At 58.9% G+C, this 15,573-nt stretch overlaps 1 protein-coding gene across 4 annotated transcripts; it reads left to right on the top strand.

The window, feature by feature from the left end:
• Positions 1 to 2: 2 nt before the first annotated feature.
• DCAKD (dephospho-CoA kinase domain containing) lies at positions 3 to 9,327 on the top strand. Of its 4 annotated transcripts, none has more exons than XM_050911787.1 (6): positions 34 to 78; positions 1,903 to 2,026; positions 3,430 to 3,547; positions 5,517 to 5,720; positions 7,629 to 7,716; positions 8,250 to 9,327. In XM_050911787.1, exons 3-6 carry the CDS (start codon positions 3,436 to 3,438, stop codon positions 8,533 to 8,535), a joined length of 690 nt encoding a protein of 229 aa, XP_050767744.1. In that variant the 5' UTR covers positions 34 to 78; positions 1,903 to 2,026; positions 3,430 to 3,435; the 3' UTR covers positions 8,536 to 9,327. The 4 variants fall into 4 exon arrangements, with proteins under 4 accessions (XP_050767745.1, XP_050767744.1, XP_050767743.1 ...); XM_050911786.1 differs by lacking the exon at positions 34 to 78 and adding an exon at positions 416 to 1,161 and having other exon boundaries at positions 1,903 to 2,022; XM_050911785.1 differs by lacking the exon at positions 34 to 78 and adding an exon at positions 416 to 1,161.
• The last annotated feature ends 6,246 nt before the right edge of the window (positions 9,328 to 15,573 follow it).

Genomic DNA, 15,573 nt, shown 5'->3' with positions numbered 1-15,573 from the left:
TGGCTGGGAGAGGGACCCCTCTTCGCACTAGCCAATAGGAGCGCGGGACACTGCGCCGCGCGTGAAGCCGGGCAGAGGGTGAGTGGGTGAGGGCGGCGTGAGGGGACCTGCTCCGGCCCTCGCACCCCGCGGGCGGCGGCCAGAGCCGGTGTGGTGCGGGCGGCCCCTCCGCTCCCCGGCCGGCCCCGCGGCCCTCCCTCCCTCGCTCGGGGCGGCCCAGCCTGACCCGCCCGGCCTGACCTCCCCCAGCCGTGTCACAGGCCCCGGGCAGGAGCCGCGGCGGTGCCCCGGGCTTGGGGAGGCCGCGGGGGTGGCCACGGCCCGGGGCCGGGCTCGGGACCACCGGGCAAGCGCCGTTTTGCAGTCAGGACCCTGTCCGGTGAAAACTGTCAGCCCCTGGGCCTCGATTCGGTACCAGCCGCAAGGCCCGGGGGGTGGTTCATGGTGGCAGTTGTGGTGGCGGCTTTTTCCCCACCGCGGTAACGATGTATGTTATGATTTTTCCTTTCAGTTGCAGCCTCCTCAAGCCAAACACCAGGTCTGTCCATGCGCCAGGCCCCAGTCAGAGCCGAGGACGGGAGCAGGAGGAGGGCTGGGTGTAGCATGGTGCTGGAGGATGCCTTTCAGCTCTGTCCTCAGCCCTGTGGCGTGCCGGATGGATGGCTTGAGGCGAGCGACTTGTGCTGTGCTCCAAAACCAGAGGAGTCGAGACACGGGGAAAATTTGGGCACCTCAGTCTTGAAAAGCTGCTTCCTTGGGGCTCTGGGTTACATCTCCCAGGGCACCATTCCTCTACAGCAGGAATAATTCGCCAAGTTTTCCAGTCTGACTAGCCTCTGTGGCTCACATTTCGGCTTTCCCCACGTTTGATTTAGTTGATGCAGGCCAAATACCCCCAAAAATGGTGTATTTTGGGGAAAACCGGTTCTGGCTCCTGCCTGTAACATCTGCAGGAACGGGCTGGACTCTCTACCCTTGTGTACAGTTCAAACCCAAGCTTGTTAAATATTTATACCTCGTACCGTGGATCTTATATCTTTACAGGCGCCGTGACAGCACAAGTGTTTTCAAACCCCATTTGGCCATGATTTCTAGACTAACCCTTCCAAGTGCTCTTTAACCCCTGCAGTAATTCTCACAGCAAGCCGCCTGCCTGCGGAGGTATGTAACGGAGGGACAGAAATAGCAGGTTTTCTTGGGACCAAGTCCCAGCTGAGGCTGGAGGCCAGAGTGTCAGGGTTACTGCAGTTAAAACCCTGTATTTACATGGGCAGGAGAGTTTTTTATGTGTATTTTTGAAAAACATGCGAGCGGAGCCTCCACGCCTGCAAGGCAGCGCACCGAAGGCCTGATTCTCCTTGTGCAGCGTTAGCCCTTGCAGGCTGTTGGAAAGGGCGTATAAAATCCTGCCAGGGAGGGCAGGATTTTAATCTGCTGTGATAAATAGAGAAACAGCCCCTCTGTCGCGCCGAGCCCACCGTAACGCCAGGAAAGGCTCCCCATGGGGACCGGGTACTCACTTAGCAACAGAGGTTGGGATTTCCGTAAGCCTCCCGCAAAGCACTGGTGTTTATTATAAGTGCCCTTTCTGATTCCCTCTGAATTCCCCCTTGTTGCTTGAGTTAACCCCATCTGTTCGCTTGGTGTCTTGGAAGGGAAAAGAGCATGTGGTGCTGCTGCGGGCTGGTCTCGGCTCTCAGCAGCCACGAAGTGAAGTCGCTCTGCGACGCCGCTGGCGGGTGCTGCTGGCTTTTGCTCTAACTCCTGGTTCCTCCCTCAGCTGAATTGCCTCCAGCTGCCGCAGGACTTATCCACCCCCTCCTCCCTCCTGGATTGTGGGTCTCGGTCCTGTTTGTAGGACCAAGTTATGACAAAAGTATCTCTTTTTTTTTTTTTTTCTAGCAAAAAGGAAGCAGCGCTCTGTTTTCACCCATCTTCAGCTGCCCTGCAGGCCCCTGTTCCTAGCTGCCGCCCTTGGGTGCGAAGCAGCGTGGTCCCCATTTGTGGGGGACGGTGTGGGCAGTAGGTACCTGGTTCCTGTATGGGCAGAGTTTTTTGGGGGCTGGTGGCCGCGGTGTCTGGAGGGAGGTGTGACACCAGAACCAGGTTAGGCAGAGCGATGGGTACTAAGATAGTTGGGTTTTGGGGTACGTGGCTCACTGGCAGAGGCGGCGGGAGGTGGGTCTCCCTTCCTCTGGGCAAGAGGAAGCTGAGGGCTGTCTACCAGCAACCAGGAGCCATCGCTCCTGCCCAAAGGTGATGAAGCCAGTTTCTTCTCAGATGCGAGGAGCAACAGCCACAAGCTGGGGCTTGGGACGTTCAGGCTCCTCGCCCGCGAGGGTGGCGTCACCCTCGACAAGGCGACAGCAAAGTCGGGGCCTCTGTCCTTGGGGATTTGCAGGACTCGGCTGCACAAAGCCCTGAATGCCCTTGGCTGGGACTGGTGTTGGTCCTTGGGGGCTGGAGAGGGGACGCTGGGGTCTGTTCCCAGCCTGCTGTGGCTGTTGCCTTTTTGGGGATGCAGATACCACCTTGCTTACAGGAGTCCCTGCTCCTGTCCAAAGCTGCTTCTGTGTCGCTGAGCCTTTTGGTTTTGAAAGGGCGCAAGCGGGATTTAGAGGGCTGCAGGGCTTGGATTGAGTGGGGAGAGATCTCAGCACAGAAACTGAGCAAAGTCATCTGTTTGGGGTTGGCCGCGGGGGTTACTGGTGCCCTCCCAGCCTCACGGCCATTGGCAAGCACAGACTCTGCGTTTAGTGCCATGTTTGCAAGCCAACAGACACAAGTTTGCTGCTCAGAGCCATGATTTTTTGTGTCCCTTGGGCTGCCGATGACTGTGCTGGCTTCCAGGTAGCTTGGGGATGCAATTTACTTACTGGCTTGTGTGCTTTGCGTCCCGATTATGTCAGAGGTAGCTTATCTTCTCTTACACCCCGGCTGTAGAAATCAAGCAGGTCTCTCCCTCTCAGTCCTCGTGTTTCTCAGTCCGGGCTGAGACGTTGTCTGAATTCTTCCCCTTTGCCACTGATCCTGGGTCACCCTGGACAACCCTACCAAAAATTTCCTCTGATTTAGGGTGCTGTGGGTGAGACTGTGGCTTGATGGGTGCAGATGCTAAGGGGGAACGAGCTGTGTGGAGCTGCAGGTAAAGCAGCTGGAGGAACTTAGGGCTGGCTCAGGTTGCACATCCAGAGTTAGCAGGGTCCAGGGAAACCTCTTTTAACCCAACGCTCTTCTTCAGCCTGTAAAACAGGGGTACCCAGCTGAGAGGGGTGCCAAAATTGTGCTAAAGTCTCGGTGACGCCCTGAGAACGTATGAAAATGAGCTTTGAATGAAGTTGCCTGTTTGGGATAAATATTTGATGTGCACAGCATGAACAAAACAGCCCTGTCCTGGCGTGTTTTCAAGCTCTTTTCTTTCCATTTCAGAGCACAATGTTCCTAGTCGGACTCTCGGGTGGAATCGCGTCGGGGAAGAGCACGGTGGTGGCCGTACTCCGGGAACTGGGCTGTGCCGTGATTGATGCCGATGTTATTGCCAGAGAGGGTGAGTTTTGCATAGTTGATCTTTCTCCCTGAGGTTCCCCTGACAACTAGGATTGATGCGGGGAAGCGCAGACGGCAGAGGGTGCTCTGGGTACATTAGATAAGTGTTTCCCTCCCATTCCCCCCGTCGATGAGGCTGCGTGGAGCAGCTGTCTCGGGGGGCATTGGAACTAGGATATATTTTTAATTAAAGAAAAAAAAAAAAAGAGATCTTGTCCTAATAACAAACACCAAGGGGAGATCTTGCCCTGAGTTTCCCTCTCCTGGAGTTCAATGCTTCCCGGCTTTGAAAGCCAACTCCGGGCAAAATAAATGCGGTTCTCTGTAAAGCGGGTTCCCTCGGCTGATCTGATGTCCCCTGTAAGCCCCAGGACACCCATCCCGTAACTCGGTTACGTTAGGTGGGATCAGTAACACACTGAAAGAGAATTTCCCTCTGTGCTGGATGTTGCTTGGTTGTAAATACTGAGAGATTGGTCCACAAAATTACTTGTGCCTTAATGCGCTCAGAAAAAAAGAGGCTCCAAATATCCCAGATCAGAGGGAATTCGGTCTGTGCTTCTGCACGGCACACCTGCCTCTCGCTGCTCTGGAAATGTGCTTTCCTGGCTACAGAAGAGACCCAGAAATCCAGATCTGTTGCCTCAGCAGGGCTGGAGCAGACCCTGCTCTCCCCGATTACCTGCGCGATGCCGGGTGGGATGTTAATCCCTCCGTACCACCAGGATAACGAGGAGAGCAGCGCTCGCTCCAGGAAGGGCTGCTGATTTTGTATGCGGAAGGTTTCAGGTCTGCAGCTGAGCGGTGGTGCAGGCGGTGTCATTTTGAAGTGCCTGCGCTTTTCTATTTGGTGAAGAACTTACCGTGTAGCCACTCAAAGCTGTGATGCTCTTAACTTTTTATTGCACTGTAATTCCCCTCGAGGTGTGGAAAATTTGCTGGAGGTGCTAAAAGCCCTCAGAGACTATAGGAAAACACTACAGATACTCAGTGTCGGTTTTCTACCAATCACTTCATTTTTCTCCAATTCCTTTTTTATGTGTGTTTATTTACTATATGGATTTCACCCATCCTAAAACTGCCTTAATGTGAAATTCCACGGGAGAAAGAAATTGGTCTTAAAGACTTTTATTAGGTTGGCCTGAGGTTACAACCTGTGGCAATGTTCCTGGATTTTGGAGAGAAAATTATATACAGTCTGTCATTCTCTGTGGTTAGCCGCAGCTTGATCTTAATTATGGGTTTTTTACTGCATCCTTTTTGTTGGTGATTTTTTGGTGGCTTTAAAATTATACGCTCGTGTAACATCAGAGTCCCTGCCAATACCTATTGGGAATTGATCTCTTAGAAGGTTTCTGTGTTCATTCTCGTGAAGAATTTGGTGACTGAGGTGAAAGACAGTAAAAAACCTTGGTAGCAGCCAGAGCCAACTTGTAGCAGCCAGGCTGTATTCACCTAGCGCTGAATTTTTCAGCTAAAATAAACCTGATGCTGGTCCTGGTCCCTTTAGGATCTCCCTGCCCGACTCCTCGCCCTGCAGGCGGTGGGAATTGGCTCAGTCCCGTTCCTGGTTCCTGCCTGTGCCTTGGCTGGTAGCCGTCAGCGAGTCCTCCCGCCCGCCCTGCTGACTTCTAACCCCAAGCAGCAGCACGCACGAGGGAGGGTTGTGGCGCTGAATTAATGTTTGCAGGATGCTTCGATCTCTCGGGTGTCAGCCCTCAAAGGGACCTTGGGCTGAGAGGGTTTTTTGCAGACGCTTTCCTGTAGCACCGATGCCAGGTGTCTGCCGGGCTGCAGCGCTGAGCCGCGCCGGTCTCGGTTCAGCATGTGCTGGCAGGCAGATGTGCTGCCCGCCGAGGAGAATAAGCTCGGTTATTTAATGAACAAAATTCATTTGAGGCCGATAGCTGATGCAAACACCGACTGTGCTGTAGAACTGGCTCTAACCTCCGGCTGTTTAATGTTATCAGTGGTGCAGCCCCATTTCAAGGCCTATCGGCAGATAGTGCATTACTTTGGCACCGAGATCCTCTTGGAGAATGGAGAGATAAATCGTGAGGCTCTAGGAAACATTATCTTCTCTCAGCCGGAGAAACGGCAGCTGCTGAACTCCATCACCCACCCAGAGATCCAGAAGGAGATGCTGAAGCAGATCTTGAAGTACTTTGTGCTAGGTAAGAGGCCGTGTCCCAGCACACCGGGACTCCTGCTCAGGCAGGAGCTGTCCCTGCTTGCTCTGCCTTTGGTTTTAAAGTGGGGAGAGGGACGGGGAAGGAGACAGGGAACTGATGTTGAGTGACGGCCTTTGTGCTCTGCCACCAGTGGCCTTTCGCGTCGGCGTTTGGAGGATTCATTCCTGCCTTTCACTGCTGCCCTTCACCACCTTCTTCTTCTATGGTTTAAAGTACATCTGTAGGGCCTGAGAAAAGCATTGTGAGGCCTCTTCTGAGATTACTTGCTGGATAATGTCATACCTTCCGAAAAAGTCAAATATTCTTCCCCGCCCCCAACCTCCTCGGGCTTCAGTGAAAGCTGCGGAGCCCTTTTAGTCTCGATAACGTGAGAAATGGGCTGACGGCTGTGGTTTCCAAAGTCCCGCTTTTTCCCCTGATAAATATAACAAATACAGCTGTCAAACTTGGTCTAATCAAATGCCAGATAAGATCACCAGCTGTTTTGGAAGTCTCCGTGTAGACAGAAGGATGTCTTAATAGAGTCAGTCTGGTTTCGCGGTGCTTATCAAAGCTGAGCCCTGTGACAGCTGAATAGGCCGGTGCCGGGGCACTGTGGGGGCCGTGCTCTGCTGCAGGGCGAGGAGGAGGAGGAGAAAGCGCAAAGGAAGCAACAGGCAGGAAAGCCGGGAGCCAGAGATGGAGTCCTGAACCCGGGGCTGTGAGCTTGGGAGGCGGATGCTGTCCTGCCCCTCGGCGAGAGCGCCGTGTCTTCAGCAGGCTGCTTTGTCCTCATTAGTCAGGTTTTAATGATTTGGGATAGCTGGATGTTGTCTCTAAGGATTGCTGTGTAAGGAAAGCTCTTATCGATCAAACTGTAGGGCAGCAAGAAGTCTCTCTGGGTGGAGATGCTGGTAAAATGGTGGCTTGTTGGATGATGATGTCTTTGTCAAGGCTTTTATTGCCGTGGCCAGATCGGTTAGGGGGTTTGGGTTATAAAGAGGGGACACCAGCAAAACTGGAGGTGTCCCCGCGACTGGGGGACACACGGGGGAGCGAGGTCCTGACTTACAGCTTTCCCCTACCCTCGCCCGCTCCCCCAGGCTCAGCAGGGCGTACCCCCACGTCCCCAAACGCTGCCGTCTGCCTCAGGGTTGGCGCTTGCGAAGGGCAGAGGCACGTGGAGAACCTGGGGTGGGCTGCAGGGTCCAGGAGGACGGCGGCCGGTGGTTACGAGCTCTCCTCTGCCGGCTGCTCCGTGTGGTGACGGTGGTTTTAAACCAAACTTGGCCAGGTTTGGTGAGGTTTCAGGCCCTGGGGCTGTGCCTGGAGGCACCCCTGCATTTCAGTGTCACAGCTGTGAGAGGTCCACAAGGATTTCCTTGGAAAAATGGAACTGTTTAGCCAAAGCTTTCCATAAAGGGAAGAAAACTGAGCTGGGAAACATCGGCTCAAATGACCGCAGCCTGGTGAAGTCTTGGGCAAGTGAAAGAGAGGAGAGCAAATTCTGCTGTGGGCACTGCTTCCCTGGAGAGGCCAGCAACGACAGCATGACTGCTGCTCTCGCCAGCCAGGCACAGGCACTTTCATTTGAGCTTCTTGTTTCAGCTCCTCATTATATTTCTGCAGCTTCACCTTTGGTCTGAGATCATCCAGGTTAGGGTTTTTTGTTGGGGTTTTTTGTTGGGTTTTTTTTTCCTCTGGAAACTTGGAACGAAACCATTTCCTCCCTCCGAGAGGGAGGAGGGCAAACAGGCTCTGCTCTCCTCTCAGCTGTAATCGCGGAGCTGTAGAGCTCTCCCTCTTGCTTTGCTGGAGCAGCTGTGGCCGTGGTGTGCGTGCAGCACGAGGGATTTGGAAATCCACGTAACACTGTTCCTTTTTGGGGGGGGGGTGTTGTCATTTCTGCAGGCTACCGCTACGTGATCCTCGACATCCCTCTACTCTTCGAGACCAACAGATTGACCAAGTTTATGAAATACACGGTCTTGGTTTACTGGTAAGTGCCACATGAACCATGAGGACCGGGATGCTTCCACCTCTCTTAGAGGCTGGAAGGGACCGTCACGTCCCTCCCGCTCTGATGAGGATTTAGCCGCAGCCCTGGTGCGAAGCCTATCGGTAACGCCGCCTCCTCTGGAGGTGTGAGAAGCGACACCTTCCTTTGTCCTAGTGTACAAGGAGCTTCTTACTGAGGTTTTGCCGAAGCCTGGCACCATTGTACAGGGGAAATCACTGTCTTTGGGCCTTCCACAACCTGTGCTCCATTGGCCGGGGCAGGGTTTGGGGCACTGCCCTGGTGTTACGGGCCGTGGGAATGCCAAAAACACGCAGCGGGGTCAGCCTGGGCAGCGCTGCCGGGGTGGCTCTGCTGATCCGAGTGCAGCATGCCTGCGCTGGATCTCAAATCGAGCGGGGCACATCTCTCCCCTCTGCTTTATCCCGGCTATTCCCCCTCGTGCCGAGGAAGGCAGGCAAACCCCCTCTTCCCTCTCGCACCCCCATCTCAGCACCGTTCTCCCATCCCGGCAGTGACCCGCCGACGCAGCTCTCTCGGCTGATGAAGAGGAATGGGCTGTCCCAGGCGGAGGCAGAAGCTCGCATCGCCTCCCAGTTGCCGCTGGACGAGAAGCGCAAATTAGCGAGTCATGTCATTGACAACTCCGGGGACTGGGAGAGCACGCGCCGGCAGGTCCTGAGGCTGCACGCCTGCCTGGAGGATTCCCTGGATTTCCTCTGGGCACGGCTGGCGGTGGGCACGGTTGTAGCCGGGCTTGGAGGGCTGGTGTACCTCCTCCTCCGGCATTTCATCTCTTAATTCACCTTTTCTTTTTGTCATGGAAGAGGCCTGAATTTCCAGGTTTGAAAAGGGCAGTGAAAGGCCACCTCTTTTAATGAGCTTTGCCAGCTGAATGCAGACAGTGGGATGAGGCGTCTCCTTGCAGACTTTCCAAGGTGAACGTAGGGGTTTGGTTTTTTTTTTCTGGCACCAGCTCCCCTCTCCTTTCTTCCTGCTCAGGTTCTTACCCACCAGCTGTGCCTGTGGGATGGGACCGCTCCCCTTGCGTGGCTGCGGCCCGTGGAGGGGACGAGGCCCTTGTTGTCCCCCTGTGGGTCTGTACGGTGGGACTTTAGGCACTTTAACGTCTTCCAAGACAATCTCTTCACTGGGGGAGTGGGTGGCCTCTCAGATCCTGTTTCTGCTAGCAGGTGTCCTCAGGTTGATCCCCTCCTAGCTCACACCCCCGGCTAATTGGAATTTAGACATGGGATTTCCCCTTCTTTCATGCTGATTTAATGGAAACGTGTTAAATCTGCCTGGGGGGGGACAGGCAGCACCTCATTTCACATGGGTTAGGTGTTCAGCTGGCTGCTTGCCCTCCCTCCTGCCCTCTCTTTCTGCGATCATCACTTGTGGGTCACCCTTGGCTTTGGGTCTGAGGGTCTGATACGTCTCCAGAGCAGGCTGAGACCTAGGACCTGCCTCGTTGAAACTCATTTACTGCTGTTTGAGTTTTCCTTCGACGGCAGTTTCCCCGTGGGAGAGCACAAGTCGGGGTGAAGCGGGTGCTAGCTCTTCACGTTTGTTTTAATAAAGTGCTGAACAGCAGCTGGCTCCCCGCGGCTCTGCAACCTGCGGGCTGCGAGCGCTGCTCTTTCCTGCCCGGCTCCCAGGTTGTTCCTATGCCGGGGCACGGCTGCGCTCTGTAAAGTTCACCACACGCAAGCAGAGCTGACGAGCGCGCTCGTGCTTTTTCCCCAGTACACGTCCCTGAACCGGTCCCAGGGAGCTTCTCAGAGCGTCGGCCCCTGCTGTGAGCTTCCTTGCGGGGACCATGACTTTGTGTCGGCTCTGGGCACCCCACGGTGTGGGTCTGGCTTCCCGGGATGTGATCTGGGACTCGCTGTCATTTTCTGTGGTCAGTGCTTTCCCCCCGGGGCAGCCCTGTCCTGCTGCCACCCCCTTGTCCCAGTGTTCTGAGAAAGGGGGATGTTGCCAGCCCCTGCCCACCTCCTGCCTGCACACAGTGGTCCCCGGGGTCCTCCAGGATGCTTGGGCTCCGACCCACCTTCCCACCCTCCTGCCTGGGCTTGTCAGCCCAGCAGGCAGGGACACAGCAGAGCGAGGCAGCGTCCTCGCTGTCCCCAGTGCCAGCCTTTGGGCACAGGGACCTTTCCCAGGGTGTCACAGCCCTGCCCAGCCAGCACGTGCCCCTTTTTGGGGCCGGGCACCCTTCCCACTCCCTCCACCCTCCTCTGAGCCCAGCCGTGCACCCAGGGGTCCCATGTCTCCCTCGCCTGGGGAAATCCGGTGGTCCTTGTGCAGCTACAACCACAGGAGAGCATCCCTGAGCTGGGGTACCCCAGCTTTTCAGGCAGTGCTGGGGGGAGCTGTATGCAAGCGATAACCCTCCGCCGGTGCCCTCCCCTGCTTTTTAATGCTCCCTTAATTGCGGTGGTGATGCCGGGAGTCCCTCGCAGCCAGCCATAAATCAGGGCTGGAGCAGGACGGTCTCAGCCGGAGATAAGCTCTGATTGCCTTCCTCCCTCCCGGCTCGCCGCCTCCACGATAAATGGGGCTGCGATGAGGCCGGGGGGGGGGAAGGAGAAAGCGAGACGGGCACCGTAATCGCATTTGGCGCTTCGCTCCTGCCCTGCTGATGTTTGCCAGCCGCTAACGAGTTTAGCCGGGCTGAGGGAGCAAGCGATTTCAGGGGGACGGCAAGGCGCAGGGCTCCCCTCGGTGCCAGCCGGGGCTGGTGTGGCCTTGGGGTGCCTGGTTTGGGGGTGCCTGGTGCCCTGGGCTGAGCTGGGGGTCGAGCCCCCTGTGTGGGCTGCGTGCCCAGGCATTGGCACCCGCCGGGGAAGGGCTCCTGAGCCTGGTGCTCGGCCACAGAGTCCCTCCCATGGGTGCTGATGTCCCTCCCATGGGTGCCATGGGGTACCCAGCCATGGCAGCTGCTCCAGCGTCGCCCTGGCACCCACAGACTTGCCCAGGTCCCGCTCCCGGCTGCCCCCCAGCCGAACCCCCTTGGGGACAAGCTGGCAGGACACCCTGCATCCACGGCGGTGGCTGCATGGCTCAGCCTGCAGCCGTCCCCCACTGGTGACAGATGGCTCCACTCCACGGGCTGCTGGGTGGCATCGACAGCTCAGTCGATGGCCGTGGAGGGGGCCTGAAGGGCAGCACTTCTCCAGCCGGGGGGGGGGGACACACCCTGGCTGAGCCCCCTGCGCTCGTGACACAGATGCTGCCCCTCTGAGCTGCCTCCACGTGGGTTCCTGTGGCCCGCGGGTGCTGGCGGAGGCCCGCGGGTGCCACGCCACATCCCCCAGCGCCGACACATCCCCCCGGCCCCGCGCGCTGAGGCCGCCCCAGCTCGCCGCGCCTCCCGCCATCGATCGGGCAGCGTCTGGAGCAGCCGCTCGCCGCGGCCCATCCGTCTCCTCTCACCCAGGGCTGTTTGAGCAGGGAGCCCGGCCCCGCGCCACGCGCAAGCCAAATATTTAACTGCTGCAAATTGGCAGCTGGATCAATTACGCTGCGGCTGTTGGGGGCTCGTGACAGACGGCCGTCCCTCCCGCTGCACCCCCTCCTTGGTGCACCCCCTTCCCTGGAGCACCCCTTCCTTAGAGCACCCCTTTCCCGCTGCACCCCCTCCCCAGCACCCATCACGGGGCACCCACCAGGCAGGTGGGGGGGGGTGTGCAGATGTCCTGGAGCTGGTAGGTCACCCCCACAGGGCTGTAGGGACAGGGTGACATCCCCCAGTGGGGACTGTCCCCATGCGTGGGCTGGGTGAGGGCCCCAACACCCACGAGGGAGGGACCCCCGGGGGGTCAGGTCGGGAGGCCGGAGTGTGGTGTCGCTGTATGGCACTGGTGTCACCAGTGTCACTGCATGGCCCCCAGTGTCACAGGTGTCCCTGTCACTGCGTGGCCCCTGGAGTGTGGCACGGTGTCACCGTCACTGCATGGTCCCTAGGGTATGGCACAGTGTCGCTGTCACTGCATGCCCCCATGCCGGTGTCACAGGTGTTACCATCTCTGCATGGTCCCTGGAGTGTGGCACGGCGTCACTGTCACTACACAGCCCCCGGGCCGTCACACAGTGTCACCGTGGCTGCACAGTCCCACTCGTGTCACACAGTGCTGCTGCGCAGCCCTGCAGTATTGCACAGCGTCACTGTTGCTCCCTGGGGTGTCACATGGTGTCACTGTCACCGCGCAGTGCACAGGGTGTCACTGTCACTGCGGGGCCACCGGGTGCCACACAGTGTGACTGCAGCTCCCGTGGGTTGTCACACAGAGTCACTGTCAATGCCTGGTGCATGGGATGTCACATAGTGCTATGTCACTGCATGGCCCACGGGGTGTCACCCAGTGTCACCGTCACTGCTGTCCCGCAGTGTATCACCCAGTGTCGCTGTCACTGCATGGCCCACGGGGTGTCACCCAGTGTAACTGTCACTGCATGGCCTGGGGTGTCACACACCATCACTGCGCAGGATGCTCCCCGCTGCCACCCCCTGCACATCCCCTGGGCTGTCACCCGGTGTTGCTGCGCACCCCCCCAGCTGCATCACACCCCATCCCCACCGGCCGTGGGGCACCCTGGGGACAGCACAGCAGGTCCCAGCAGCCCAAGTCCCCCCTAATCCCAACCCCACGTCCCCCTGGGGGGACACGTCCCTGAGTCCGTCCCCTCTGCCCACCCGGCCCCGCGGCCGGATCTTGCTGCCAGGCGAGCAGCCATTTCCCATCACTCACCAGCCAGCCCCATCAGCCGGCCTCTAATTAAGTAGCGGTGTTGGCAGCCCTTAATTGCCGCGCGGCAGGAGGGTGGCGGGCCCCGCCGTGTCTGTAATGAGAGGCAGTGTGACGGGGACAGGGACGGGGGGGACGTGCCACCCCCACCTTGACCCCCCCGCCTGCAGCTGGGTTCCCCCCATTGGGCAAGGGACAGTGGCCAGCGTTGGGCTGGGACGTGCTGGCATGTCCCTGTCCCCGGGGCCAGGGCTAACCCAGCTGGCCAGCTAGCCAATCAGCCCACCGCCAGCCAGCCAGTAAGCCCCCTCGGTCAACTGGCCAGTCACCAGCCAACTGGTCAACTGGCCAGCCAGCCAGCCAGCCTGTTGCTCAACTGGCCAGCCAACCAGCCTGGTGGCCAACCAGCCTGTTGGTCAGCTGGACAGCCAACCAGCCAGCTAGCCAAACAGCCTGTTGCTCAACTGGCCAGCCAACCAGCCTGGTGGCCATACAGCCTGTTGGTCAACTGGCCAGCCAGCCAACCAGCCATCTAGCCAGCCAGCCAGCCAGGCAATCAACCAGCCAGCTAGCCAGCTGGCCAACTGACTAGTCAGCCAGCCAACCCACCACCTAGCCATTTACCAACCAGCCAACCAGCTAGTTGGCCAACCAGCTAGCCCGCTGCCAGCTAGCCAATCAGCTACCAACCACCCAGCCAGACAACTGACCAGCTAGCTAGCCAACTAGCCAACCAGCCATCTAGTTGGCCTTCAAGCCAACCAGGCAGTCGGCCAACCAGCCAGCCAAGCAGCTGACCAGTCATCTACCTGCCAGCTAGCCAACCAGCCATCTAGCCGTGTGGCTAGCCAGGCAGCCAACTGGCCAACTCTCTAGCCAAGTGTGCAACCAGCCAACGAGCCATCCATGTGTCCAACCATCCAGCTAGCCATCTGGCCACCAGCCATCCACCCAAAGAGCCAGCCAGCCAGTGGTCAGGCAGCCAGCCAGGAGCACCGTCTGCCCACGTCCAGCCAGGTGCTGGGACCTGCCTTGCCCTCACCTCCGTCCTGCAGCCCTGTCCCCGCGTGTGCCTCATCCCCTGGGCTGTGTGTTGAGTGGGGACACCTCTGTGCATCTGCGCCTGCGCCGGTCACCTCCCTGCTGTCCCGCTGAGCCCTGACACACTCATCACAGCAAGCGGGGCACTGGCCACCTCCCCGCCCATCCCTGGCCAGAGGCACCTCCAGCCCCGGGGTTTTTGAGCCCGTTTCCTCCCCAGCCTGGCACCGAGAGGCGAGTGTTGGCTCCTGCCGGGATCATCTCCACCTCGGGATGGGTCCGTGAGGCCTTCCCTTGCTCCCGTGTTGATCAATGCTGGCGCTGCGTCTCCCTGCGCATCCACAGCCTGGAAAACCCTTCATTAATTCCTCCTTTTAATAATCTCTGCCTCCCAATGAGGCGGTCGTGGTGTCCTTTCTCAGGGATGGAGGTGACACAGGGATAGAGGTTGCATGGCTGGGGTGGCGGGTGTCCTCCCTCGAGACCAGGGGACAGCCTGGACAGGAGGTCCCAGCCTGGTCCTCCTGGGGGTGGCTGGCTGGCTGAATGAATGTGTGGATGGATGCACGGACACGTGGGGAGGGAGGGATGGATGGATGGATCTGTGGATACACAGATGCATGGACACACTTGTGGATGAATGCATGGATGGAAGGATGCAGGGACACAGGATGGATGTGTGGATGAATCTGTGGACAAATGGATGCATGGACACACGTGTGGATGAATTCATGGATGGATAGATGCGTGGATGCAAGGACACATGGGTGGGTGGGTGGATGGATGGATGGATGGATGCCACCAAGGCAGTGGGAACCAGCAGAGGAAGCCCCAGGCCATCTTCCCAGCTCTGCCCCAGCCTGTGCAGCCCAGGCTCCCATCGCCCCAGGGTGTCCTGCCCGCCCCGGCCGGCGGGCCAAGGGCGCAGCCCTGCCCTCACTGCCCACAGCTGAGTGTCCCCCTCCCACGGCCCCTCTCGGGCCCCATCCTGGGGACACAGCGTGATTTTAGGAGACAGCACCCAAAATCATCGGGGACAGCTTGCAAACGCCAGCTCCTTCCCCAAGCTCATCAGTGTGGGCCGACATCGAGGTCGTTCGTTATTTCTGGCTCCGAGTCCTAATTACTGCTGAGCCATTGGCGCTGCCTGCCCAGGCTAACCCACGGCTGCGGGGCCGGGCGGTGGGTGCCACGCGGGCACAGTGTCCGTGTCTCCCCCGGCATGGTCCTACGGGCAGCATCTGCAGCTCAGCTGCGGCGGCAGCAGCTCCTGCTCTGCCACAGCGCCAGGAGGGGAAACCGAGGCACGGCACAGCGCCGACCCCCACGAAAGCCCCTGTCCTGACCCAGCCGCCCTCACCGTTCCCCAAATCCTCCTTAATGAGCTCCCCAGTGAGCGGTGGGGGGGTGGGGGGGATGCAGCCACCCCCCAGGCCAAACCTGCACCCCCGGAGCATCGATCGGGGCCCCCCCCGGCTGCTGGCGTCCCCTCGGCGTCGCCCACCCACCTCCCCGCGTCATGCTGCCAAAGCAAACAGCCGTGGGCTCGGCCGCGCATCGATTCTGCGAGAGCTGCTGTTTGCTTAACCTTTGCAGAGGAACGGCAGCGGCTGGCGTCGAGCGGAGCCGCCGCCGCAGCTGCCGCCGCAACAACTGCAGCCACCGCTGCCACCGCAACCACCGCAGCCGCTGCTGCCACTGCTACCACTGTCACCGCTGCTGCCACTGCCGCCACTGCTGTCACCTCCTGGCTTTGTCCCTTTTCCTCCTCCTGCACTCCCAAACGTGGCCCTTTGGAGGTTTGCCGATCAGTTGTCTGTCCCCAGGCCGATGGAGCCAGCTCGGGGGGCTGCGCTGCACCCCCTCCCCGTGCAGGGGTTGGGGACAGGGACAGGGAGCACCCCGGGGTCTCCAGCCAGGGTCACCTGGGGTGTTGTCCCCATCCATAGGGTGCTGCTGCCCCAGGGTGGCGTTGAAGCTGTCTCAGCTCTGCAACCAGGCTGTAGGGACACGGCCTGGGGGCGTGGGGGACTGGGGTGGTGGCCAT

The sequence above is a fragment of the Gymnogyps californianus genome, chromosome 28, assembly GCF_018139145.2.
Source record: "Gymnogyps californianus isolate 813 chromosome 28, ASM1813914v2, whole genome shotgun sequence".
NCBI lineage: Eukaryota > Metazoa > Chordata > Aves > Accipitriformes > Cathartidae > Gymnogyps > Gymnogyps californianus.
The sequence above is the reverse complement of the archived record's forward strand: the minus strand, read 5'-3'. Positions and strand labels throughout refer to the sequence as shown.

Coding starts and splice junctions, on each gene's coding strand:
- DCAKD (XM_050911788.1), top strand. CDS start 3,436: ATGTTCCTAGTCGGACTCTCGGGTGGAATCGCGTCGGGGAAGAGCACG. Junction 5,721..7,628: donor CTTGAAGTACTTTGTGCTAG/GTAAGAGGCCGT, acceptor TCATTTCTGCAG/GCTACCGCTACGTGATCCTC. Junction 7,717..8,249: donor TACACGGTCTTGGTTTACTG/GTAAGTGCCACA, acceptor CCATCCCGGCAG/TGACCCGCCGACGCAGCTCT.